Source organism: Salvelinus fontinalis, chromosome 26, assembly GCF_029448725.1.
Source record: "Salvelinus fontinalis isolate EN_2023a chromosome 26, ASM2944872v1, whole genome shotgun sequence".
NCBI classification, from domain to species: domain Eukaryota; kingdom Metazoa; phylum Chordata; class Actinopteri; order Salmoniformes; family Salmonidae; genus Salvelinus; species Salvelinus fontinalis.
In genome coordinates this window covers 1040004-1067202 of record NC_074690.1, presented here as the reverse complement: position 1 = coordinate 1067202, position 27199 = coordinate 1040004, and the positions used below count along the sequence as shown (strand labels likewise).

At 41.1% G+C, this 27199-nt stretch overlaps 1 protein-coding gene across 1 annotated transcript; it reads right to left on the bottom strand.

The window, feature by feature from the left end:
- Positions 1 to 2487: 2487 nt before the first annotated feature.
- Positions 2488 to 23636, bottom strand: LOC129823535 (myosin heavy chain, fast skeletal muscle-like). Its single transcript, XM_055882331.1, has 40 exons — positions 23565 to 23636; positions 23209 to 23436; positions 22734 to 22877; positions 22370 to 22526; positions 22135 to 22162; positions 21825 to 21933; positions 21623 to 21715; positions 20673 to 20733; positions 20409 to 20507; positions 19761 to 19864; positions 19221 to 19359; positions 17200 to 17318; positions 16892 to 17041; positions 16624 to 16794; positions 16092 to 16395; positions 14323 to 14387; positions 14142 to 14229; positions 13908 to 14025; positions 13599 to 13722; positions 12535 to 12671; positions 11869 to 12124; positions 11447 to 11689; positions 10927 to 11103; positions 10686 to 10831; positions 10451 to 10541; positions 9793 to 10182; positions 9545 to 9671; positions 8415 to 8533; positions 8065 to 8261; positions 7765 to 7948; positions 7467 to 7632; positions 6578 to 6702; positions 5943 to 6251; positions 5546 to 5749; positions 5313 to 5438; positions 4994 to 5164; positions 4780 to 4884; positions 4589 to 4684; positions 2929 to 3060; positions 2488 to 2609 (listed from the first exon to the last, which is right to left on the bottom strand). The coding sequence occupies exons 2-40, from the start codon at positions 23422 to 23424 to the stop codon at positions 2589 to 2591; spliced, it is 5811 nt and encodes a 1936-aa protein (XP_055738306.1). The 5' UTR covers positions 23425 to 23436; positions 23565 to 23636; the 3' UTR covers positions 2488 to 2588.
- Between the last annotated feature and the right edge of the window lie 3563 nt (positions 23637 to 27199).

The following is a 27199-nucleotide window of genomic DNA, read 5'->3' as shown; positions in this document are numbered from 1 at the left end:
CCGAACTACACAACCTACTCCACATTTTACAACATAAAAGAAAGATTTAAGAACATTTCCTAAATGATTGTTTTGATTCCACCGACGTTATTACTTTTAGCTTTGAATCATTTGGAATACGTTTCTAGCACCTCCTAGGGGAACATACAGGTAAATGCCAAAATAAAGGAAGAACTTGAGTAAATAAGGGATGAAGCAGGTGTTTCCACACAGGTGTGATTCCTGGGTTAATTAAGCAATTAACTTCCTATCATGCTTCGGGTCAGTTTCCCATTATTCTGGCTACCAAGAAGCTAAAAGAAGAGATCTCAGTGACTTTAAAATAAGAGTCTCAAATTAGCATAGGGAGTTTAAATGGTGTGTGTGTGTGTGTGTGTGTGTGTGTGTGTGTGTGTGTGTGTGTGTGTGTGTGTGTGTGTGTGTGTGTGTGTGTGTGTGTGTGTGTGTGTGTGTGTGTGTGTGTGTGTGTGTGTGTGTGTGTGTGTGTGTGTGTGTGTGTGTCAGTCACCAGATCACAACCCGATTGAACACTTATAGGAGATTCTGGAGCAGTGCCAGAGAGAATGTTTTTCCGCCACCATCAACAAAACAGCAAATTATTGAATTTCGTCTGGAAAAAGTTGTTGCATCTCTACATTGATCTTCGGTCTGCAGTACTTCCTGGGTAAGTACCGCAGCTCATATACAGCTTCCTCTAAAGTTGTTGTGGTTGGTGCGTGGACTCCTGACATAAATGTCATCTTAGACGTTGACCTCCATATTGAGTCTGTCTGTTAAAATACGCGTATCTCTTTTCCCCCTCCCAGTGTTTCTGTTTTGAGGAGCAGCATTTGAACCGAGTTTGATGAGGACCTGCGTGTGACCCGTGTTGCCACCATCACCCTCTCATAAGTCTTCTTCCAGGTGAAGGAGGGACAGAAATTACCCCTCTCTGGAAAAAGTATATCTGCCGAAAAATCTGTTGGAAATGCAAAAATTGGCTAACGCTAAATCAACATCACGTTTGTAATTTATTTTCCCATTTATAGTCTGTTAAATCTCACGTAATTTGGTCAGATGCTCGACAACCATTTATGTTTACATTGTCTGACCACGAGAGATGAATGTGCACATTATGTGACAAATCTGGTCTGTTTCCTGAGAACCCCACAATCTTCAAAGTGTTCCCTTTCAATTGCTACCATGGTTATGCAAATGCTTCTCTTATTATATATATTTTTGAAACATTTCAGTTTGGGCCTGTCTTTATAGACCGATGGTGTCAAATTCATTCCATGGAGTGCCGAGTGTCTGCGGGATTTTCATTTCAATTAAGCCCTAGACAACCAAGTGAAGGGATTTCCTTTCTAATTAGTGACCTTAATTCATCAATCAAGTACAAGGGTGGAGCGAAAAACCTGCAGACACTCGGCCCTCTGTGGAATGAGTTTGACACGTGATATAGGACAATTCCTCCAAGTGTAGAGGATAACAACAATCACTTTAATGTTATTGATGATGAGTTCTTTCATCCATCATTATGAATTTGTGTGGTAACATTTTCCCAGCCCCATCCCTCAGCTGTTTACCAAAAAAGGTGATCCCTTCGATGGGGTGATCCCTTCGTTGGGGTGATCCCTTCGTTGGGGTGATCCCTTCGTTGGGGTGACCCCTTCGTTGGGGTGATCCCTTCGTTGGGGTGATCCCTTCGTTGGGGTGATCCCTTCGTTGGGGTGATCCCTTCGTTGGGGTGACCGCTTCGTTGGGGTGATCCCTTCGTTGGGGTGATCCCTTCGTTGGGGTGATCCCTTCGTTGGGGTGACCGCTTTGTTGCTGGAATCCCCAGATTGCTTCTTTAAAGTACAATAATTTAATGCTATGAATAAGCTGAGAACGGGAGACCTGATTCCCAAGGCAATTTAAATTGCAAATTCTCGTTTGAACGACTTAGTAGAAAAATACATTAAAATTAGATACTAAGTCGTTCAAACAAGATACTAAGTAGTTTGAACGACTTAATTGTGATTTTTTTTTCTTAATTAGGCCTGATTTGTTATTGCAGCTTCTCAGACTGTAATGTTGCTGCATCCATTCCTTCACTGATTCCATCCACTGATATGATCATTCATTGACAGTAAAGCCTAAAGAAGGGCTGCTTTTGAATGTCTGGGCGTATAAGTGGGAGAATGTAGAAGGAGGAGCAGAGCGTATTTCCAGTGGATTAAATAAAAAATGGTGTCGGCCTTCTCTCCCACTCCAATATCACTCTGGTACAAGCTCTGGGCTCTCTCTAGCACTATTTAGATTTTCAATTAACTATTCTGTTGTAAAAATAAAAATAAAATAGTCTCATTTTAACAATTTTTTTTACGAAGTCTTTTGAAATGAGATACTAAGTCGTTTGAACGAGCATTCCAATAGTGTTTTGTTTTTCTTCTCCAAAGTCACAAAAGTGTAAATGTAGGCTTACATGTGTTCGCTGAGTAATGAGTCCACAGTCACAAAAGAGAGTATGTAGGCCGACACGTTTTTAATCAAAGTTAAACATTTTCACCATGAAAATCATATTTTATGCAACACAGGAAAATTATGTAAGACTTTGGTCTTGTTTATTCAGCAACTTCTTTGCCCTGTAAGGAAGACAGACAGAAAATAATGAATGAGTATTAATAATGAACATGCAAAATATATGAATATCTGTATAGTTAGAAATAATGTAATGGTTGAAGCATTAAATGCTCAGTGCTGAGCTTTGATTTTCAATTTTGAAGAACCATCTTAGTTTGAGTTCATCTATTTCTACCTGAAATGTGCTTCTTATAGATCTTAAATACATTTTAGTGAGTGTAAAAGGTCAGTATTGACCTCTGAGAAGACTATATCATAGGTGGTGTGGTTGTGGCCATATCTGAATATGAGTCAGGTATAGGTTTAGCAGCAGCTCCGTACCTTTCCAGTGTCGCGGGTCTTGGCTCTGAGCTTGTTGACTTGAGACTCAGCGATGTCAGCACGCTCCTCAGCCTCCTCCAGCTCATGCTGAACCTTCCTGAACTTAGACATGTGGCCGTTGGCTTGTTCCTCCTGGGTGAGGAAAAGAGAAGGAGAGTGTAAAATCAGCATTCAAAGTTTGAAGCTTCAGGTAGCAAATTAATATCATTATTTTTTGAGGTATTTTAAACTACTTTTTTTGTTGTTGACAGATTTAGGATAGTATATAGGGAGATAGATGATCCAGCAGAGAGAATGAGTGGTGAAATGGGGGATCAAACCACTGCTTCCAGGGGCTTTCAGTGTCTAAAATAAGTATTCACCCACCTTGGATTTCTTAACATTTTATTGTGTTACAAATTAAAATTAAAATGGATTTAAATTAGTTTTTTGTCAACAATCTACAAAACATACTCTGTTAAATCAAAGTAGAAGAACAATTTAAAAAACATTTGTATTAATAAAAAATTAAACACTATATCAGGACTAGATAGGTATTCACCCGCCAAGGTCAATACATGTTATAAACATCTTTAGCTGTGTCTTTATGGGTAAATCTCTGGATTGTGCAATATTTTCATAATTCTTCAAGATCTGTCGATTTGGATGTTGATCATTGCTAGACAGACATTTTGAAGTCTCGCCATCATTTTTCAAGCAGATATAAGTCAAAATCCTTCTCGTTAGCTACCCACAGTTAATACTGAGCCACAGATAGCCAAGCGGTTAAGAGCGTACGGCCAGTAATCGAAAGGTTGCTGGTTTGACACCCCCCAGACGACTAGGTGAGAGTCTGTCAGTGTTCCCTTGAGCAAGGCACCTAACCCTAATTGCTCTGGATGAGTGTGTCTGTTTAAATAATGTGTTTGTTGTGATTAGTTGTATTTGTCTGTAAGCTATTTTATCTTCATTCATATGCTGTTAAAAATCTTTTTTAGTTGAGTGTATCAACTGACGGCTTGTACAGGTTCGGAACGATTCACTCGTTTTCTGTTTTGCTTTTGTAGCCTCTTTTAGCGACCTATATGGCTGTAAGCAGAAGCCTGGCTTTGGCGTTTCTGTTTTATTCTACAAGTCAAAGTTTATCCCCCACTCCCGTTCCACCTACACCGAAAGAAGTGGATGGTGAATGGGATGGAAATCTTCCCATTCACAGTGTGAATTTCAGCCTTGAACAACTTTAGCGACAACTGATATCACCGTTCCTCCTCTCCTTTCGTTTCTTTACTAGGCCACTCCGGAACGTTCACTGTCTTCTTGGTATGAAACTCCAGTGTAGATATGTCCTTGTTTAAGGTTATTGTCAGCTGAACGGTTAATTTCTCTCCCAGTGTCTGGTGAAAAGCAGACTGGATCTGGTTTTTCTCTAGGATTTTGTCTGTGTTTATGTACAATCCGTTTTTTTTCATCCTGAAAAACTCCCCAGTACTTTCCGATGAAAAGCATACCCGTAAAATGTTTATTCCTTTGCCATTTTTTTGGACCTATCTACCAATCAGTGCTCTTCTTTGCGAGGCATTGGTTAAAGCCTAAACTAAACTGTATGGATATTAAGTTTTGTAATATCTACAAGGAGAAAAAAAAGGTTTACCAATGTATAATGACTAAGTATGTGACTCACCGCTTCCTCAGCCTGCCTCTTGTAGGCCTTGACTTTCATCTGCAGCTTATCTACCAGGTCCTGAAGTCTGGCAACGTTCTTCTTATCCTCCTCGGTCTGTGGGACAAGATCAAAGAATCAATGCACCATAGTTTTATACACAAACCTGTCTGTGTTAGTGTCAAGTTTGGGAAGAAGGTACTTTCTCTTACCTGGTAGGTGAGCTCCTTGACTCTGCGCTCATACTTGCGGACTCCCTTGACTGCATCTACACCTCTTCTCTGCTCAGCCTCCACCTCAGTCTCAAGCTCACGCACCTTTGTAAGAGAAAGTCATTACACAATGCTCCTGTGTATTTGTATGATTAAATACATTTCCAGCAGTCAGTCTTTCAATCCACCTTAATCCACCCTGCTGTTAACTCACCCTGGACTCCAGTTTCTGGAGCTGCTTCTTGCCTCCCTTCATGGCCAGGTTCTCAGCCTCAGCCAGGCGGTGCTGCAGGTCCTTGACTGTGACCTCCAGGTTCTTCTTCATCCTCTCCAGGTGAGAGCTGGTGTCCTGCTCCTTCTTCAGCTCCTCAGCCATCATGGCCGCCTGAAATCGTAGTTTGTTTAAATTATGCACCGATTGGAACCAATCATAATGTCCCTCTGAGATCTTTGTTGTGGTAAACCATCCCAGCTACTATTGGCCCTTGGATACAAATGAAGTGAATGTAATTGAATAGATCATAAGGACTCACGTCAGTAATGGCCTTTTTGGCTTTCTCCTCTGCATTCCTGGCCTCCTGGACAATGTCTTCCACCTCTCCCTGCACCTGCACCAGGTCAGACTCCAGCTTCTTCTTGGAGTTCAGAAGGCTGGTGTTCTGGAGGAGGTAAAACCATTTTTTTGATTCTCAAGAGAACTTTCAAGTGACAAGGCAGAAATGGTATGCCTGGATGAGTTTCATTAGAAATGGCTTTTGACCCATACCTGGGAGTGCAGCAGTCCAACACGCTCACTGGCGTCTACCAGCTCAGTCTCAGCCACTTTGCGGCCTCTCTCTGTCTGCTCCAGAGCAACTCTCAGCTCCTCGATTTCAGCCACCATCAGACCGTTCCTGCGCTCCACCATGGCTGCCTGCTCCTTCATATCATCTGCGGCACGAACAGCGTCATCAAGGTGCAATTGGGCATCCTGGGGTTCACAATGACATGGGTTCATTAGGACTTGTGGAAGTAGAGGTGATTGGGTCATTGATATAAATGCTCCTTGGTAAGAATTTCCCCAATATCTCTGCCTTTCTACACTATATTAGTCAACTCTATGTATTTCTCTGTGCTATTCATTTCTACAGATTCACCAACAAATCTCTCCCCAGTCCCTTTACCTTGAGCTGTCCCTGGACGTTCCTCAGCTGTTTCTGGGCCTCAGCGGCCTGCCTGTTGGAGTGGCTCAGCTGGACCTCCATCTCGTTCAGGTCTCCCTCCATCTTCTTCTTCACCCTCAGGGCATCATTCCTGCTCCTGACCTCAGAGTCCAGGGTGCTCTGCATGGAGTCCACCATCCTCTGGCTGTTCCTCTTGATCTGCTCCATCTCCTCGTCCTTCTCAGCCAGCTTCCTGTCCACCTCACCCTTGATCTGGTTCAGCTCCAGCTGCACACGCAGAATCTTGGATTCCTCGTGCTCCAGTGTTCCCTGGACAAAGAGAAGCAGTCAGGCAAATTGTGTTCAATACATTTGGATGTGTATAACACAAGGAATTAAATTTACATGACGACAATAAACACCAATACAGGGATCGTGGGACTGTAGCTGGAGTTGCCTAGTGTACCACTTTAGTTGTAGTGTTTGTATATCGTATTTTACATTTGTGTGACTGTCCTTCTCTATCAGTGTTTTGTTATTTGTAGTGTTTTGTGTTTTTTGTGGACCCCAGGAAGAGTAGCTGATTCTTCTGCATCCAAATATTACAAATTATCAAATTAACATTGCTTTTCCCATCAAACAGCTGTAGTTAGTACCTCAGCCTCCTCCAGAGCGGTCTGGATCTCAGACTTCTCTGTCTCCACGGTCTTCTTGGCCTTCTCCAACTCATGGATGCTCTTGCCAGTCTCTCCGATCTGCTCAGTCAGGTCACCGATCTCCTCTGCACACACAAACACAGGAGCAGTTTAGACTTGGGAGATTTTCAGTGGGTATTGCCAATCCAATGAAGTTGACTTTGAATTATAATTATTACTGGGGCCAAGTACCCTGCCATCCAGGACCTCTATACCAGCCGGTGTCAGGGAAGGTCCTAAAAAGTGTCAAAGACTCCAGCCACCCAATTCATAGACTGTTCTCTCTGCTACCGCACGGCAAGCGGTAACGATGCAGCAAGTCAGGAACAGACAGGACCTTGAACAGCTTCTACCCCCAAGCCATAAGACTGCTAAATAGTTAGTAACCAATAGCTACCCAGACTATGTAACTATCTGTCTCTTTTTGCACTAAATCACCACGTGTTGCTGTTACTGTTTGTCTATGCTGTTGTCTAGTCACTTTATGCCTAACTATATGCACGTATCTACCTCAATTACCTCGTACCCCTGCACATCGACTCGGTACTGGTATCTGTGTATAGAGCCAAGTTATCGTTACTCATTGTGTATTTCTTCCTCGTGTTATTATTTCTCTATTTCCTTGTTTTCTCGCTGCATTGTTGGGAAGGGCCGTAAGCACCTGTTGTTTACGAAGTATGTGATTTGATTTGATTCATGAATTAATCAGCACTTCACAGGGTCTTGCAAATATAATTGCCCCCACTTCTTTGGGTTGTTCAAAGGGATACCAATTATAAGTTGAAAAAAATTGAAATGGCAATTATACTAGTTCAACATGAGCTCAATAGAACTGCTGTCAAATGCTCACGTTGCAGGTTCTTGTTCTCTCTCTTCAGAGTCTCCAGATGATCCAGAGCCTCCTCGTACGAGTTCTTCATCTTGAAGAGTTCAGTGCTCATAGAGCGACCCTCCTTCTGAGCTCCTTCCAGCTCAGCCTGACCCTCCTCATACTTCTGCTTCCACTCTGCCAGAACCTGGGAAATCGATGGGATTTTCATTAGGTCTTGATGAAGAGTTTGGAATCAGAAATATGCTACAATTATGCTACATTTGATCATACAGCAGACAGAACATATCACTCTAGGTTGAGGATTATTAATGTTCACCTTGTCAAAGTTCCTCTGCTTCTTGTCGAGGTTGGCGGCCATTGCGTTAGCTCTCTCAACATCAATCATGAGGTCCTCCACCTCTCCCTGCAGCCTCTGCTTGGTCTTCTCCAGGGAGGCACACTTGGAGTTGGTCGCCTCAATGGTCTCCTCAGCCTCCTGCAGACGCTGGGCCAGTTTCTTTCTGATGGATGACAGAGGGTTTGCAAACATTACAAATCAACGTAATTTTTTTTTAGAACCCCCTACCACTCACTATCTTCACCCTATATTTGAGTTTTGCTGTTCCGTGTGACTCACTTGGACTCCTCCAGCTCTTCTGTGCGCTGGATAGCATCAGTTTCATACTTAGTTCTCCACTGAGCCACCTCACAGTTTGCCTTGGACATGCCACGTTGTAGCTCTGCCTTGGCCTCTTGCTCCTCCTCAAACTGCTCCCTCAAGAGGTCACAGTCATGGCGGGCAGACTGGACACCGTGGGCCAGTGCGTTTTTAGCCTTTGCGAGAGAAAGAGAGAAATACAAAGACTAAGAGAGATAGTAACACAAATGACAGTGGAAGTCTCTGAGGGTGGCCTAGTCACCGTCTCTATCAGGGGTGGGCAATCATTTTGTCTCGAGGGCCACATTGGGATTTCAAAATTCCCTTACCTTGACCTCCTCTTCAATCTGCCTCTTCAGCTCCTCAACCTGCTGGGTGAAGGCCTGTTTGCCTCTGGTCAGCTGAGACACCAGGGATTCCTTCTCCTCCAGCTGGCGGCCAAACTCACCTGCAGGGACAGAGGGACATCTTGTTAATAGGGTCTCTGTTCTCTAAGATTGAACATGTATTTCAAGGTAACTGTCACGCCCTGGCCATAGAAAGGCTTTTATTCTCTATTTTGGTTAGGCCAGGGTGTGACTGGGATGGGCATTCTAGTTTCCTTATTTCTATGTTTTCTGTTTCTATGTTTTGGCCGGGTATGGTTCTCAATCAGGGACAGCTGTCTATCGTTGTCTCTGATTGGGAATCATACTTAGGCAGCCTGTTTTTCCACCTTAGTTGTGGGTAGTTGTCTGTGTTAGTGGCCTGTATAGCCCTAGTCAGCTTCATGCTCGTTTTGTTGGTTCTTGTTCTTGTTTTTGTTGGCGACATTCATAAATAAAAAGAAATGTACGCTCACCATGCTGAACCTTGGTCCTGTCATTTCCACCCTGACGGCGATCGTGACAGTAACGTAGGGCAATGTTAGGTGTTAAATAGTCGGAGTTGGGTAGGTTACTTTCTAAATGTAATCCATTACAGTTGCTAGTTACCTGTCTAATTGTAATCAGTAACGTAACTTTTGGATTACCCAAATTCAGTCATGTAATCTGATTACTTTACGTTACTTTTGGATTACTTTCCCATTAAGAGGCATTAGAAGCAGACAAAAAGCATCCATCAAACCCATTTGGTGTGTCATCATAGTGGTCTCTAACTATTGGTCAGACTCGCTCAGGTGGAACTAACAAATTTGCGAGAAAACAAAACGAAGTCAATGTGTTTTTTGCCAAAAGTAATTTCTGAATTTCAAAGTAATCAAATAAGTAATCATCTAGTTTTTCAAAAGTATTAGTAACCTGAATAAAAAAAAAATTTCTGATAATGTAACAAAGTGCTTGAAAGAACGATCATTACAGTTTAAGTCAGAACAGTAGAAACTATGTGGACTGGACTACATGGATACAGCCCCCCAATACATGTTATTGTGTTTTACTGAACAAAGAATTGGTTTGTTGTTCATTGTTGATGATGGTACCATTTTCTGTCAGGAGTCTGGCCCTCTGTCCACTGATGTCGTTGATCTGGCGAACATTCTCATCATTCTTAGTCTTGAGCTCACTCAGCTGGTCCTCAAGAGTACGGCACATCTTCTCCAGATTGCCCTGTTAGTGAAACATGTACCATCAGTACTTTATATTTGGGACTTCTGTCAACTTCAGTTCACTTGAATGGTAATGTAGTTGACTCTCCTCAACACTGCTTGATCAAACCATCACTACTCACCTTAGCCTTGGCGACGGCCTCCATGTTGCTGGAGAGGTCATCAATCTCCATCTTGTACTCACTCTTCTCCTTCTCCAGCTTCTGCTTGACGCGCTGCAGGTTGTCGATCTGCTCCCCGAGCTCAGCCACACTGTCGGCCTGCTTCTTGCGCAGAGCGGCGGCTGTGGACTCATGCTGCAGGGTGGACTCTTCAAGATCACGACGCAGCTTCTGGAACTCAGCCTCGCGCTTCTTGTTCATCTCAATCTGAGCAGCAATGGCGCCTCCGGCCTCCTCCAGCCTCTCGCTGATCTCCTCAAGTTCCCTGGAGAGATCGGCCCTCTGCTTCTCAACCTTGGCCCTGGCAGCACGCTCAGCTTCAATTTCCTCCTCCAGCTCCTCAATACGGGCCTAGAACAGGGGGCAGGAGCACGGTTGATGAATACTACAATACAGAAAACAATAATAGTATACGTTTTAAAAAATGTGTTCATACAAAATCAGTTACACTAATATATTCAGTATATGGTGTCCCATGCTGGAACCAAAACCACAACGGTAAGAAACCACATCTTCCAATCTATTGACCCACCAGGAGAAATGTGCTACCAGAATATTTTTTTAGGAAATGTTTCAGCTGTGTGCTTTCCTGCACTGGAGCTGAGGTCCTGTACTGTACCTGGAGTTCCTTGATCTTCTTCTGTAGCTGAGCTCCCAGAGACTGCTCATCCTCAATCTTACTGAGGAGCTGGGAGGTCTCAAACTCCTTCCTAAGAAACACAAACACGTCGATTGCAAAGTTGGTTTAAGTTCGATAAAGTAAAGAGAGAGTATCATGTAAATTCTAATTCATAATTACAAGAATTAGTCAAGAACAACCATTATTGTCAATATGGCAGGTATTGTTTGCTTACTTCTTGATTTTCTCATCAGACTGCTGCTTGTCATTCTCCAGGTCCATTATGGACTCCTGGGCCAGTTTCAGATCTCCCTCCAGCTTTCTCTTGGCTCTCTCAAGGTCCATACGGACCTTCTTCTCTTGCTCCAGAGAACCCTCAAGCTACAACACAAAAACACACATGTATTGTTCAAATCTAAACAGAAGATAATAACATCTTACATACTATCACGGCCAAAATGTCAAACTCCACTCACGTCGTCCACTTGCTGTTCCAGCTTGGTCTTGGCCTTGGTCAGAGTGTTGACTTTGTCCTCCTCTGACTGCAGGTCGTCCAGTGTCTGCTGGTGGGCCTCTTGGAGGGCTTTCTTCTCCTTGGTCAGCTTGACAACGCTCTCATCCAAAGACGCCATCTCTTCTGTCAGGTTTTTAACCTGAAAACGACCACAACAAAATGTGTCTTTGTTCACTTCACCATAAAGGGGAGATTTAGTTTCATATGTATTGCATTCATTTAATTCAGATTAGAAATGTGTCAACAAGTACTGTTCTATATATTCAACACTAGGTGGCAGTGTACTCCATGCCAGTGTACTGAATGGAAGTCATAAACAAGGGGCAGCTGAACATACAATGAATGTGGGGAATACCACTATTCTACTATTTTGTGTCTTCATATTTCTTGCACACACAATGCATCTGGAATTCCATTTCTGTTGAGCTATGTTTTGAGTTGATGATGGTTTGGGTTAGACTGTCTATGATAAGACACAAGACCTTGTTTTCAGTGGCATGCTTCTCCTTCTCCACTTTGGCCAGGGTGAGCTCCAGGTCATCAATGTCCTTCTTCAGCTCAGAACACTCATCCTCCAGCTTCCTCTTCTTGGCAGTCAACTCAGCATTCATCTCCTCCTCATCCTCCAGCCTCTCAGCCGTCTCTTTGAGTTTGGCCTCCAGCTGGATCTTGCTCTTGATGAGCCCCTCACACCTTTCCTCAGCATCGTTCAGATTCTCTGATTCCTGATTTCAGAACAGGAGAAAAATCATCCTCCTCACTCTGTTTATCAAAATATAGATTTGATTTAGTCAAAAAAGTCTAATCGAATCAATATAAATAATTAAAGAATAATTAAATGTGTGCTCGTTTGTGTATTCATGTGTATGAAAATATGATCTTATGAGGATCATTTCTCACTCACAGATGCAACTTGGAGTGCCAGGTCGTTCTTCTCTTGCAGCATGGACACCATCTTCTCCTCCAACTCCTTCTTCTTGGCCAGAGCCTTGGCCAGGTCTGTCTTCATCTTGTCGAAGTTCTCCTTCATGTTGGCCAGCTCCTTCTCGGTCTCAGCGCTCTTCAGCAGGGGCTTGATCTTGAAGTACACCTTCATCCATGGCCAGGTTTTCACATTCATGAATGAACGGATGTTGTACTGGACGGTGAAGATGGCATCTCTGGTCGACAGAGAGGATAGAGTGGCATGGTGAGTGACATGCTTAAAGCTACATTCTGGGATTTGAAGAACAACCCCCCACCCCCTAACACTTTGTGTATACAGCTGAGGAACGGGGCTAAGGAAATGGAAGAACTCTTAAATTCATAGACAGAGTTCTAGATGCAAGGACTGACAGGTCATGCTTAAATCAGGAGGCTATTTATGTTATTTAAGAATGAATGGGTAAATTTCACCAATATAAATGACAACTGAACAGCTTTGCCAAATCCCAAACTGCAGCCCTAATAGAGCATTATAAGACCTACGTTCTCATTCTGATCAACTCACAGCATTTACAGTATGTGATCATCATGCATTACATACAGCAGGTCCACAGAAAGCTTTGCCAAGATGTCTACTCTTCCTCACCTCCTCTCCATCATCTTGGTGAACTCTTTTCTCATGAGGAATCCACGGCTGAGAGCCTGGACCATGCCGACCAGAACGGCCAGCTTCTCATCTCTCATCTCCTCCAAGACACCCAGCAGACCGGCTTTGAAGAACACCTGAGACACATGTAAACATGGCCGTTGGAACCCCAGTCAGATGGTGACAGATAGAAAGGGTTGGATCAAAACAGGGGAACAACACCACTAGATTCATTTGAACATAAACATTGCAATGCTAACAAACAAACCATGGGATAGCTTGTTTAAAAGTTGAAAGTTCTTGCAGAGTTGTAGATGAATAATGTACACAGATACAGATAACTGAAGCCATACCACTCTAACTCAATGCACATGATAATGAGTTGAGTTTATATACTTGTATGAATTTGAAGAAAACAATTGTTCAATGTTTTTCCACCTTTTTCATAAGTTTAAAGGTCAATCAGCAGTTGCAGCATTAACAAAGTTTCCTCCCCGCCCCTTTTTCAGTTAAAAAGAGAAGGATGGGGCTGGAGATATGTAACCACTCTCAAATAGACAGAGCTATGGATGCAAGGACTGACCATCCATGCTATTACATGATAGGTTGAACCATGTTTTGAGGCTATACAGTGTTAGTTTACATTTATTTAGTTTACAAACCATTGGAGTAAAACAAGCATTGGGTAGGAAGACAAGACAAAAACCAATGGAAAATGAAAAATGGATCAATGATGGCTAGAAGACCGGTGACGTCGACCGACGAACACCGACCAGACAAGGAGAGGCAACAACTTCGGAAGGAGTCGTGACAAATATACTTTGGGTTCTACAGCTGAACTAAGCTCATGAGGCAATTCTAAGTTATATTCTTCCAGAATCAATGGGTACAAATCATTAATGTATCATTCAGAAAATGGATGCAACTGCAGATTGACCCTTTAAATGAAGAAGAAGGAATGAAAGGATGGATAAACCAACTGGACAGATGTTGAATGGTTCATGTTTAAATCATCATTGAAGTTGTGTTTGGATGTCAGCTTTTGCTGGGGGTATTTGACTGACCTTGGTGTGTCCAAACTTGTAATCGTCGTGATTGATATCAATGGACCCAAGCAGCTTCTCAGAAGCCTTCTTGTTGTCCATGAACTGGCCCTCGGGGATGACACTGGCATTTAGTACTTTGTACCTGAATGAGGAGACAGTTTTAACATATTTCAAGTTGTAATGGGTTGGTTATATTACATAAAAGCTAAGCCTATTCTGATGCTGGGATTGCCCTTGGAGAATTGTGTGTGTGTGTGTGCTGTGTGTGTGTGTGTGTGTGTGTGTGTGTTGTGTGTTGTGTGTGCATTTGTGTTTGCGTGAGTGTACCTCTGCTTGAAGTCAGCATAGATGATTCTGCTGGGGAAGCCCTTTCTGCAGATCCTGATCCCCTCCAGAACACCATTACACCTGAGCTGGTGGATAACCAGGAAGTTCTCCATCAGACCTGGAAAAACAAACCAAGTCTCTTTAATACTTATTAACAGACTAAAGGATTGGGCTTGTTAAGGTTACTCATACTGTATAGATAAGATGTAATATTCAAGTCAATATTTCTTGTACCTGGAGTCTTTGACTCGTTGGGGATCAGGCAGCGTACAAAGTGAGGATGAGTGCTCCTCAAGTTGGTCATCAGCTTTTGTAAGTTCTCCTGGAAGAGGATTACAAACCATGTTCTCAGAAATCATTTATGATAATCAATGCACCTTTTGGAGGACTGAATATAGACATTTCAATAGCTCACCCTGAACTGGGAGGACACAGTCTGCATGGAACCACCCTTCTTCTTGCCTCCTTTCTTGGTTGTATCTGTTCAAATGTGGATAAGTTAAAGATCATTAGAAATTAGAGAATCAAATGCAAATGCTGCCAATGAGACTGTGCAAAATTACACCTATTGAAGAGTAAATTATCCCAGTTAATAACCCTGATAAATTGTGACACATTCAAAGAATTTAAGGCATTGGTCACCAACAGGTCGATCGGGATTTTGAACCGTTTCATGTCTGAAGGTAGAGAGCAAATCAACTACACTTATAGGCCTACCGCTGGCCAATCAGAAAGCTCAGATCACCGTGCATGCACAGTTTCCTCGAGCCATAGATTGTAAAAAGAAGAATCTGAAGCACAACAAAGTTGCTACTTTGAGATGTAAAAACGATTGAAACCATGACTAGACAGAGACTCAACGAATACAGCAGAGAGATGCTCTTTTAATGAGTTAGTTCATGTTTAAGTTGTTATTCAACACTTTGTTCAACACTTTTATGTCATAAAATGAGCGTTCTCCCTACTTCCACTCGTGCTACAACCAGCACTGCAGCTGTAGTGAATGAGTACAACCAGCACTGCAGCTGTAGTGAATGACTACAACCAGCACTGCAGCTGTAATGAATGAGTACAACCAGCACTGCAGCTGTAATGAATGACTACAACCAGCACTGCAGCTGTAATGAATGAGTACAACCAGCACTGCAGCTGTAATGAATGACTACAACCAGCACTGCAGCTGTAATGAATGAGTACAACCAGCACTGCAGCTGTAATGAATGACTACAACCAGCACTGCAGCTGTAATGAATGAGTACAACCAGCACTGCAGCTGTAATGAATGACTACAACCAGCACTGCAGCTGTAATGAATGAGTACAACCAGCACTGCAGCTGTAATGAATGACTACAACCAGCACTGCAGCTGTAATGAATGAGGACAACCAGCACTGCAGCTGTAATGAATGACTACAACCAGCACTGCAGCTGTAATGAATGAATACAACCAGCACTGCAGCTGTAATGAATGAGTACAACCAGCACTGCAGCTGTAATGAATGACTACAACCAGCACTGTAGCTGTAATGAATGACTACAACCAGCACTGCAGCTGTAATGAATGAGTACAACCAGCACTGCAGCTGTAATGAATGAGTACAACCAGCACTGCAGCTGTAGTGAATGAGTACAATCAGCACTGCAGCTGTAATGAATGACTACAACCAGCACTGCAGCTGTAATGAATGACTACAACCAGCACTGCAGCTGTAATGAATGAGTAGAGCAAAGTGTTCTGATACGCTTACGTTGTTTATATTAGTGGCTTGTGTCTTATTTAATATCGAGGAATATTTCACTTTCTCTGGTCACAGCAGTATATGTATAATATGTATGTATGTATGTATAATATATGTATAATTTCAAAATGGTCCGAGAAGAATCACATTGGCAGGGCAATTCAAGTATAACTTATATACTATAACCTATATACAGTGATACTATATTGGGCCTTTAGCCGACTGAACAAACCTCATTGCTACAGAACTGTTTTTAATTGATGAGTGTTGCATAGGCTTGTGTTTTCTAAGTCATTTACAAAACATCTCAGCAGGATATCTTGGCCTGCATTTTGACTCAGAAAGTGATCTTGACTCTGAAAAGGTTGGTGGCCACTGCAAGACAATGTGGGTCTGAGTTGTGACTATCGCTTAATTGAATCTTTTGACTTGATGCTGGTCTTACCCTCAGGTGGTGCAGCGGGATACAGTGCAGCCAACAGTTTGACTGAGGACTTCCCGTACATCTGAATAACTGAGTCGTTCAGGGGGTCCTTGTTCTTCTCCAGCCAGCCAGTGATGTTGTAGTCCACAGTGCCGGCGTAGTGCACCAGGGAGAAGTGGGCCTCTGCCTTGCCTTTGGCAGGCTTGGGCTTCTCATATGCCTTGGTTTTGCCAAGATGCTGGTCGTTCAGCTTGTTCTTGAAGGTAGTGTCTGAAGCCTTGGGGAACATGCACTCCTCTTCAAGGATGGAGAAGATGCCCAATGGCTTTACAAAAAGAGATGGATATCAAATGAGTGATTTTTACATTTAGGATCACATTTATTCCTTTAGCAAACATACTTTTATAGGATTACATTCATTTAGGGGGAAATCATAGGAAACATATTGAGTTCTCAACAGTCAGATATGTTGTACCATTATGATAATATCTATCAATGCGCTCCCTATGAGCTTTGCTGTTGTGGTCCAGTATAATCCTTACAGACAACTGACCTTCTCAATAAGCTCAATGCAGGCAGCCAAGTCCATGCCGAAGTCAATGAAGGCCCAGACGATTCCCTCCTTCTTGTACTCCTCTTGTTCCAGGACGAACATGGTGTGGTTGAAAAACTGTTGCAGTTTCTCATTGGTGAAGTTGATGCAGAGCTGCTCCATGCTGTTGTACTGTTGATGGAGTTTCAGAAGGGATCATTTCATCATCATACAAGGCTGTAATCCCTCTCAATCACAACTAATGGTCTTGTTCTGGTCTCATACTCACATCAAAGATCTCAAACCCGGCAATATCGAGCACACCGATATAGAACTGCCTTGGATTCTTGGTGTCCAACATCTCGTTGATACGGATGACCATCCACAAGAACATCCTCTCGTAGATGGACTTGGCCAAAGCCATGACTGCATTATAAACCTGCAAAGATAATACCTCAAATTAATACATGAGATATTGACCATGTCCAGTGATAAGGTTGGGAAAAACAACAGAAGTATTTTTAAGAAGCAAAGCAATTGTCCCCAAAATAATTCAGGTAGTTAGAAAATGTTTGACGCTGTGTTTAACCGCCCTACCTGAGGCACAGTCTGTCCCTTGGTCACGTACTCGTTGCCGACCTTCACTCTGGGGTAGCACAGACACTTCAACAACTCAGCTGAGTTCAGGCCCAGCAGGTAGCCAATTTTATCAGCCACTGGAGAGAAAACAAACAACGGATCGCTTGTTTCTGATGTCTTTTATAGGTTAAGTTTTCATTTTCACCCACATCCATTATTCAAATCATTTCTGGAGGTTGGAATTTGGTCTCAAAAGTATTTCCTGCCTCAGTTTCATGTGGCACCGACTGTCTTGGTCGTTTCCCTGTAAAAGGACCAATGAGCACCAACTCGGGAAGTTCATAGGAGCATGTCAAATTGGGTGTCAAATGAAAGCTAAGAGTCTATCTTTTTCTAGAAATAAAGGAATATATATATATATATATATATATGTATATATATATATGTTTTACCATTTGCCATCCTGAAAATGAGGAATAAGCAAACGCTTTGATTTCTGGACAACCAGATGGACAAGTTGTCATGTAAAACAGCTGGCAGAAAAAGTCTTAAAAGGTATTAGAAATACAACTAATATTGTCGATTTTGTTTTGGAGAAATGTTTCTGTCTTCTGTAAGTTTCAAAAACAGTGCCTTGTGCTTTAAAATTCTTTTACCTCATGAGGGAGAACAATGAAACTTTACAGAATTAACAAGTAAAAGTAGACCTACCAATTAGTTTGTGTTTTTACTCATATCAATTTTGTTTATGAATTATTAATCAGTAACAGAATTTCTTGAATGAAATTGAATTGGCTATAATAGGAAGTTTGTACAGTACAGTAGTGTATAGTACAGTACAGTAGTGTATAGTACAGTACAGTAGTGTATAGTACAGTACAGTAGTGTATAGTACAGTACAGTAGTGTATAGTACAGTACAGTAGTGTATAGTACAGTACAGTAGTGTATAGTTCAGTACAGTAGTGTATAGTACAGTACAGTAGTGTATAGTTCAGTACAGTAGTGTATAGTACAGTACAGTAGTGTATAGTACAGTACAGTAGTGTATAGTACAGTACAGTAGTGTATAGTACAGTACAGTAGTGTATAGTACAGTACAGTAGTGTATAGTTCAGTACAGTACAAATTTGAAAACACAAGTTGAGTACTCTATAATGTACTGTATTGTACTATACTGTATTGTATTGAACTATGCTCTACTTTGCTGTACTGTACGGAACTCTACTCTACTGTACTGAACTCTGCTCTACTGTACTATATTGTGCTGAACTCTACTGTAGCTCTGTGCTGTACTGTGATGTCCAAAGTCGTTAAGTTCCCCTAACCCGACCACCTCTCCCCTAATTGGAGTAAACTAATGGACAGCAACACTCAGGCTTCTACTTCCAGCTTATACATACTATATACATTTCATGGATATTTTACAATACTTATCTTTTGTTTGTTTTTAGTCCCATCCTTTAGCTTCCCTCCCATCTATCTCTGAACACCATCCACTTTCTATTTAACATATATTTTTAACTCTGCTGTGATGCGTCACAAAAGTACTGAACCTTTCTATTCTCAGAGTTTCTAAATATTGTAAATTAAAGATACATTTTTTTTTCTAAGAGGATTATTATATTATTGATTTACTATGACTTTTCAAATCACCCAGCAGTGGTATTTGCCGACATCGTTGAATCTTAATTCAGAGCAGATATTTAAGAGTGTTTTTGCAAACAGTGGGCACAGAAAAAACTGAGGGAGATTTTGCCAAACTTCTTTTTTACCAAACTTTGCATCTGCACAGTTCTTCCTGGAAATCTGTTTTTGTTTGATGTTCAGTGTAAATTGTTGAAAGTGTTCATTGTACATAGAGTTTAATGGTTTGATAAACTGTAAAATGTATGATTTTTGTTTGTCATACATTTTAAATGAAAATCTCAACACAATTCCGTTAACATGGAATTAACTTCTTACGTGTTGTATTTCTATGTTGGGGACTGGGAAAGGGACTAATGCTTTCCGTATCTTACGTCTATGAGAGGGACTCACCCTCTGTTCCATCTGACTCGGCCTGTTCCTCACGCTGTTTCTGCTTGAATTTCAAGTTGCCATGGTGCATTACAGCTCCTGTCAGCTTGTAGATGGCCATTTTCTCATCGTTAGAGAAGCCCAGGATTGTAATGGCATCCTGGAATTAAAGAGGAAGTACAACAGTAAAGAACTGAACGGTAGTTTACTCAGTTACAGTTCACTACAGGTCTGTGTTCAGTCCAGAACAAATGGGATGGATAGAATTAACTGGCTTCTCTGTTACACATGATTGCTCTTGGCCAACACACTAGTATATGACAGCACAACATGAGTTTTACACAGTTCCACAGGGCGCTTAGAGGCAGTCTCTTGTGGAAGTCTTACAGGTATGTGCCTCAAGGTGAAGTGTGAAGGCATGACGAGGGGCCTTGAAGCAAATGCCTAACTAACACAAGGTGCCCAGTTGCTATCAAGCAGGATTTGCGCAATGCATTCAGTGTGTATTGTGGTCCTACCCATTCCATATCTAGAGTTTGGTTCACACTTTGTATCACTCACATCAGTGGCATCCAGCTCGACCTTGTCGTCGATGCTGGCCACGCTGATCTGACCCTGGCTGATCATGGGGAAGTCGTAAGGGTTGGTGGTGATGAGCGTCATTTCTGTGGACAACGGAGAATGGCTTGTCAGTTAAACCTCTTAGAATTCTGCTGTCCTACCTTTACAGTATCTCTCCCTCCTTTACTCAATAGATGGACTCAAGGATACATGCAGTATATAATACAGAGCATCAAAAGGGGGGGACTGAGGCTCCTGGACTAGTGCAGCACAGTGCATTACTTGATCTTTCCCATGAAAGACCTTGAAAGACCTGACCCACCTCACTTGCTCACATTGTATATAGACTTATTTTTCACTGTATTATTGACTATATGTTTGTTTTACTCCATGTGTAACTATGTGTTGTTGTATGTATCGAACTGCTTTGCTTTATCTTGGCCAGGTCGCAATTGTAAATGAGAACGTGTTCTCAATTTGCCTACCTAGTTAAATAAAGGTGAAATAAAAAAATAAAAATGTTTAGATGCCTTGTTACCTTGGATGTACTGATTATAATAATATTAACAGTGTGGAGTCGGAAACATTTGAATAAGTTCCACAGATGGAGGTGTGAATAATTTCACCTAAACCTGTACTTTGCCTTACCAACTAGCTCAGGTTTGTGGTTGGTCATCATCTGGTAGAAGATATGGTAGCCTCGCTCAGCGGGCAGCTGGAAGGCCACTCTGGACTTCTCTAGCAGGTCTGAGAGAGAGAGAGAGAGAGAGACAGAGAGAGAGAGAGAGAGAGAGAGAGGGAGAGAAAAAGAGAGAGAGAACATAAGATAACATTACATTTGATGATTCAATCTCCAACAAATATTCTGTTTGATTTAAGGAAAGCATTGAGAAACACGGAAAACCAACTCACAGGTCTCAATATCAGCTTTAGCCAGTTTACCACCTTGGAAGTGAATCCTGATGAATTTACCCTGAGGTAGAGCATGGGGGATAGAAATAGGTCAACTAAATACATCTAGCATTTTACTTTGATAAACCCCTTGAAAAGTTACAGTTTGTTGAACATCTATTGACGAAACTATAGAGCACCACAGTATCAGTCATAATACCCATAAAACCTAGCAGTCAAATAGGGAAATGGTTCCAAACGTTTTTACACCATTCATTTCCCCAATAGTGGATTTTAACGTGTAGTTAGCGTGTCAATTTGATAACATTGTAAGTCTATCTAAGACAAGGTGACTTTTAGCTAAATATATTTGCCTGTATTTACCCACAACAAATGAAATGCTAATTAACTGCTAATGTGGCTATCATAAAGAACTACAAATGCCATGATGATCTGGACGAGACTGCATAATTTAGGCGAAGGTCAGAATCTCTGGATAAACTATCTAATGTTAGCTAAATATATTAATGAATAAATTGGCTACATTTATTTAAATGATACATTCTGTCTTGTATAAGTTATAAATCGACACAATAGCTGTTAGCGAAGGTGTCAGCTAGAGATGAAATGCAAGATCTTGCAGGGATTTGTAGTTGTCCATGATGTCTACTTTGATGCTAATTAGCATTTTGAAATCTGAGAGTAGATAGAGACAAATATATTGATTAAAGTCACCTTTTCTGATTTACATGGTTATCAAAACGTCACACCTGGGTAAGCCTACACGGAACACAAACCTTATTTTAACTGTTTCTAAAATCCCCGATGGGAGAAATAAATGGTGGAAAAACAATTGGAAGCATTTCCCTGTTTGACCGCTAGGTTTTATGGGTATTATGGCACCTATAGAGAACTTTTAAAATATGTTTTCCAATTGAAGGTCAATTCCACAGTATGCCCTTCATACTTACAAAGCGCGACGAGTTGTCGTTCCTCACTGTCTTGGCATTACCGTAAGACTCCAGCAGAGGGTTAGCTGCAATGATTTGATCCTCAAGTGACCCCTGATTGAGACAAACACAAGTTTCTCAGAAACTATCAAAAATTTGACTTAAAACAGGATTCACCGCTTGAAAGAAAGTTTACACAGAGCAACAAACTGAAATGTGTTACCTTCATTTTGCTGGGGTCTACTTCCTTCTTGACACCAGAAACTGCGATGGTGGCGAAGTACTGGATGACACGCTTGGTGTTGACAGTCTTTCCTGCACCGGATTCTCCGCTGGTTTATATAACAGAGAAAGATGGGTTTAGTCACATGTTTGAGTGTCAGATTGGCTTTCACTGAGAAATAGCTTTGTACCCAGTCATTACTACAGAGAGCCTAATCCATTCATAATATCATGTATTTTATAACACCCAAGTCACCCAATATGTTAGAATAGAAACACTTTCTCAAGTGAAATGATAGAAAACAACTTACGTAATCAGGACGGACTGGTTCTCCTTATCTGGAACCAAAAACATGTTGCTTATTATAATCAATCAACATTAGGAGTACATCATTGTATTCATAAGCATCATCATGAATTACATTTTGGAATATTTTCCATTCAAGGATAGTGAAACGAGAGATTCCCAGCAGACTGTTCTAACTTAGACTAGAAGACAGTAGATTCCATCCATCCATCCATCCATTTCTCCATGAGAGCTCGTACCAATCATCATGAACTGGAAGGCGTTGTCAGAGACGGAGAAGATATGGGGTGGAGCCTCCATCCTCTTCTTCCCTCTGTAGGCGTTGACAACGACTTCGTCGTACACGGGGAGCCACTTGTAGGGGTTCACCGTGGCACAGAAGAGCCCAGAGTAGGTCTGGATGAAAGGGATTCAATTGGGCGATTAGCAAAGTCAGATTGACTTTTACCTGGATTTATGTGAGGATGTGGGTGTACTATGGTATACTAATGTGGGTCTACTGTATTGGTATGTTTTGGTTTCTACTGTTCATTTATGTGTAGTACTGTTTGTGTGTATTTATTAGGTTAATTTACAGTGTGTATGTTTATGCAGGTTTCTTACATAGATCATCCATGCAGCATAACGCTCTTTGAGGTTATACAACACAGAGGCTTCATTCAGGTAGGTCATCATGGCCATGTCCTCAATCTTGTCGTACTTCGGGGGGTTCATCTGGTAGATGTCTGCTTCTTTGAACTCTTTATCCTGAAACAGTCAGAAATATAGATTACACCGGATCAAACTGGACATTAATCAATGCTTTTTGCTGAATAAAATACCCATATTTAATCAAACTACTTTGTTATCACCCACTGACAAATACATGGAGATTCTTGACTTGTCATTATCAATAATTCCATTACATTTTTAAATAGCAGCAATAAAAATGGTTTCTTTGAAGGTTATATTCTGCTTAAAAAAGAACAAAGAAATGCTTCTTGATCTATTTTTCGTAACTGTTTTCATATTATCTTTTAGCATGTTTTTGACAATTTGGATAATTTTTTAACTTCAATACTTTTCAGATCAGACTCACCACTTTGGTGCCGTCAGCATTTGTGACTTTGACAGTACACTTTCCCTCTGTCCTGCCAGTGATCAAACCCTTAAGGTACAGCTCCTTGACGTCTGTCACATAGCAGGCGTTCTTTGAATCAAACGGCATGGCTTGTGCCTCCATCCTCTCCCTCTCGGGTTTACGAAGGTACAAGGCAGCCTTGCCGTAGATCTGCATCTCAGCGTCCGTACTCATGGTGACGGATCACTAGGAAAGAGATGAAACAAGAAACATGATTGACTCTGTGGTGCTTCCTCCACAGTCAACAGAGTGAGCGGTATCTCACACAGCATTTAAAAAATAAACTTTTTATGTGAAGACAAACCATGTCTCACCTTCTTTTTCCCCTCCTACAGTTGAATTTGTACGTCTTGGAGGATCCTGTGAAACATTCGGGTGTTGTGAATACGCACAAGTCTGAAACCTTGTAATTTAGCCCCTGAAGGGTAAGAAACATTTTGAATGGCATCATTCAACTCCATCATTACAGCGATGTCCTATTCAACTACAAGTCAACTGGTAACTTTCATTTTTCCTACTTTACTGTGCATTCTGTCAAGTAGCCCTGACAATCCAGGTATATTCTAGACCACCACCTGAATTTACAAACACATGCAGGTGCAGCACTTTTGACCTTGAATGAAAGTGACAGATTTGAAGCAAAACACATTTAAAGTAAAATGTTACAAATTACATTTTAAATCAATGTCGATTGCACATTGTGAAATCTTATAAGACATGAAACACTTTTTTAAGTTATAAACTCAAACAGTGCAGTTAGCTACCGCCTCAGATGCTGAGCGCAAATATGAGACAAATGTAAAAATCTAAGGAGTCTTACCACAGAGGAAGAAGGTATCTGACTCACGGATACTGGGGCCTCAGCCTCCTTATATCTGGTTGGAAGTGCAAACCAAGCAGAAGTTAATTATGGACCACTCTGGTAAAGGAAATGTATTGGATGAGAGACCTCCGTGTGTCTGTGTCTCTCTAGTCCCACCCACTTCGAGGAGCATCACACTCCTTATTCTTTTACCAGTGATTGTTCTAGACTATTCTGAGACCTTAAGGAGGATCAGGTTGCCTACTGCAGGAATGTCTACAACTGACACGTCCATCTAACTTGCTACTAGAGTAGAGCTCTGTGGCTGACCTTGAGCTGCTGTACATACTAAACTTGTACACACTGTAATTTACATAAATATAACACAATGCTTTAGTTTAGAACTTGACCTACTGCTTCCATGTAAATCTCAGACTGAGAAAAATGTGATCTCCCGCTGTCTGCAAGTTTGGCCAATGGCATAACACCTTATTGACATGTAAATTCAACCAACCAATCTGAATACATAAACGTTAGAATATATATTTCTGAAGAGTCTAGTAGAAGCAGCACCAACCCTGTTACACTACCCCAAGCCTGTTGACTGAGTAGTGTGTCTATCAGGGTGTTGGGTACACGGACTTTAAAATGACACATTTTCACTGTAATAATATAGACTTGTATTTTAAAGATTCCTTATGAATGACGCTGAATACATGTGTTCTGATTGTTACAATGAATGGTACTACAAAGCTTAAAGTTTTTATGAATGGTAATACAAAGGTTAAAGGTTTTATGAATGGTACTACAAAGCTTAAAGTTTTTATGAATGGTACTACAAAGGTTAAAGGTTTTATGAATGGTACTACAAAGCTTAAAGTTTCTATGAATGGTACTACAAAGGTTAAAGGTTTTATGAATGGTACTACAAAGCTTAAAGGTTTTATGAATGGTACTACAAAGCTTAAAGTTTCTATGAATGGTACTACAAAGGTTAAAGGTTTTATGAATGGTACTACAAAGCTTAAAGGTTTTATGAATGGTACTACAAAGGTTAAAGGTTTTATGAATGGTACTACAAAGCTTAATGGTTTTATGAATGGTGCTACAAAGCTAAAGGTTTTATGAATTGTAATACAAAGCTTAAAGTTTTTATGAATGGTAATACGAAGCTTAAAGGTTTTATGAATGGTACTACAAAGCTTAAAGGTTTTATGAATGGTACTACAAAGGTTAAAGGTTTTATGAATGGTAATACGAAGCTTAAAGGTTTTATGAATGGTACTACAAAGGTTAAAGGTTTTATGAATGGTAATACAAAGCTTAAAGGTTTTATGAATGGTACTGCAAAGCTTAAAGGTTTTATGAATGGTAATACGAAGCTTAAAGGTTTTATGAATGGTTTCACAAAAGTGTTATGAATGCCTCATGTATATCCCCTTCAAAGAAAGTGTTACCAAAAGAACCACAAATTCTGAAACAATTCATTTGTTTCTCCAAATTGGAGATTCCATGTGAGATGTATCCTTAAGATGGTATATACTTGTGAGTTTTGCAGTTGTTAAAAGACATTGGTTCCTGATATCAAATCAACACTTTTCTTTTCAAGTCAATCACTTCACAGCTTTTAATATCTATAGTATATTTTCTGTCAAACATCTGCAATCAATTGTTGTGTAAAAGTTATGTATTTCCAATTGGTTCAGATTAATTAATGTGGCATTCTGTTCAGATTCAGCGTCTCATTCCATCCCCCTACTAGCAAAATGAAGATGTCACAACGTTCTCCCAACTTATTAGCAACATTGTGACAATGTCATGTTTTAATAAAGTCACTGTTGGAAACATCATAGGGGGCGCTGCAGGAGACATGTTGATTAGGCAAGACAAACAATCTTTTAATTTCTTAGGCTCTGCTATTCTCATCTCTGCAGTCAAGGCGTATTGTTTAAAGCCTTTGAAGTGATTGAGTATTGACTCTTCCAAACAGCTGCCACAACATATTTTCTAGACACGTTTGTGGATAGAGAGAGTCTTCTTACAATGTAGGTTATTAAAATGGAGTTCATGACATTAAAATGACATTAAAGGTATTTTAATGGAACATGTCTGTAGATATCTTACATGATATTTGACATTTGTCATTGTATCCGCAGGACATTTTTCTCTTAGATCCACAGTTGGGTATAAGTTTTCCTTAGAATCAGTTTAGCAAGTCCTCAACTTAACCATTACGGGGGAAATTACAAAAAAGATCTAAGATCATTTGATTACTGAATCAGCTGTGATAGAGCTGACACACTTGATTGATTTGAATCAAGACTATGAGGAGTTGATTCGCTGAATCAGCTGTGATTGAGCTGACACACCTGATTGGTTTGAATCAAGACTATGAGGAGTTGATTCGCTGAATCAGCTGTGATAGAGCTGACACACCTGATTGGTTTGAATCAAGACTATAAGGTGTTGTTTCGCTGAATCAGCTGTGATAGAGCTGACACACCTGATTGGTTTGAATCAAGACTATGAGGAGTTGATTCGCTGAATCAGCTGTGATTGAGCTGACACACCTGATTGGTTTGAATCAAGACTATGTGGAGTTGATTCGCTGAATCAGCTGTGATTGAGCTGACACACCTGATTGATTTGAATCAAGACTATGAGGAGTTGATTCGCTGAATCAGCTGTGATTGAGCTGACACACCTGATTGGTTTGAATCAAGACTATGAGGAGTTGATTCGCTGAATCAGCTGTGATTGAGCTGACACACCTGATTGGTTTGAATCAAGACTATGAGGAGTTGATTCGCTGAATCAGCTGTGACAGAGCTGACACACCTGATTGGTTTGAATCAAGACTATGAGGAGTTGATTCGCTGAATCAGCTGTGATAGAGCTGACACACCTGATTGGTTTGAATCAAGACTATGTGGAGTTGATTCGCTGAATCAGCTGTGATAGAGCTGCTGTGGAACAAAAGTCAGTACACCTTGCTGCCGTCCAGAACCGTTGCAGAACCCTGATGGTAACATCATAAGGACATCAATGATATCACAGAGTGGCAAACCATGATGCTATTGTTAACAGCCAGCTGTCCAGAACCGTTGCCAAACCCTGATGCTATTGTTAACAGCCAGCTGTCCAGAA

Coding starts and splice junctions, on each gene's coding strand:
- LOC129823535 (XM_055882331.1), bottom strand. CDS start 23,424: ATGAGTACGGACGCTGAGATGCAGATCTACGGCAAGGCTGCCTTGTAC. Junction 17,042..17,199: donor AGGGACAGACTGTGCCTCAG/GTAGGGCGGTTA, acceptor TTATCTTTGCAG/GTTTATAATGCAGTCATGGC. Junction 8,534..9,544: donor CAGACTCCTGACAGAAAATG/GTACCATCATCA, acceptor CTGTCCCTGCAG/GTGAGTTTGGCCGCCAGCTG.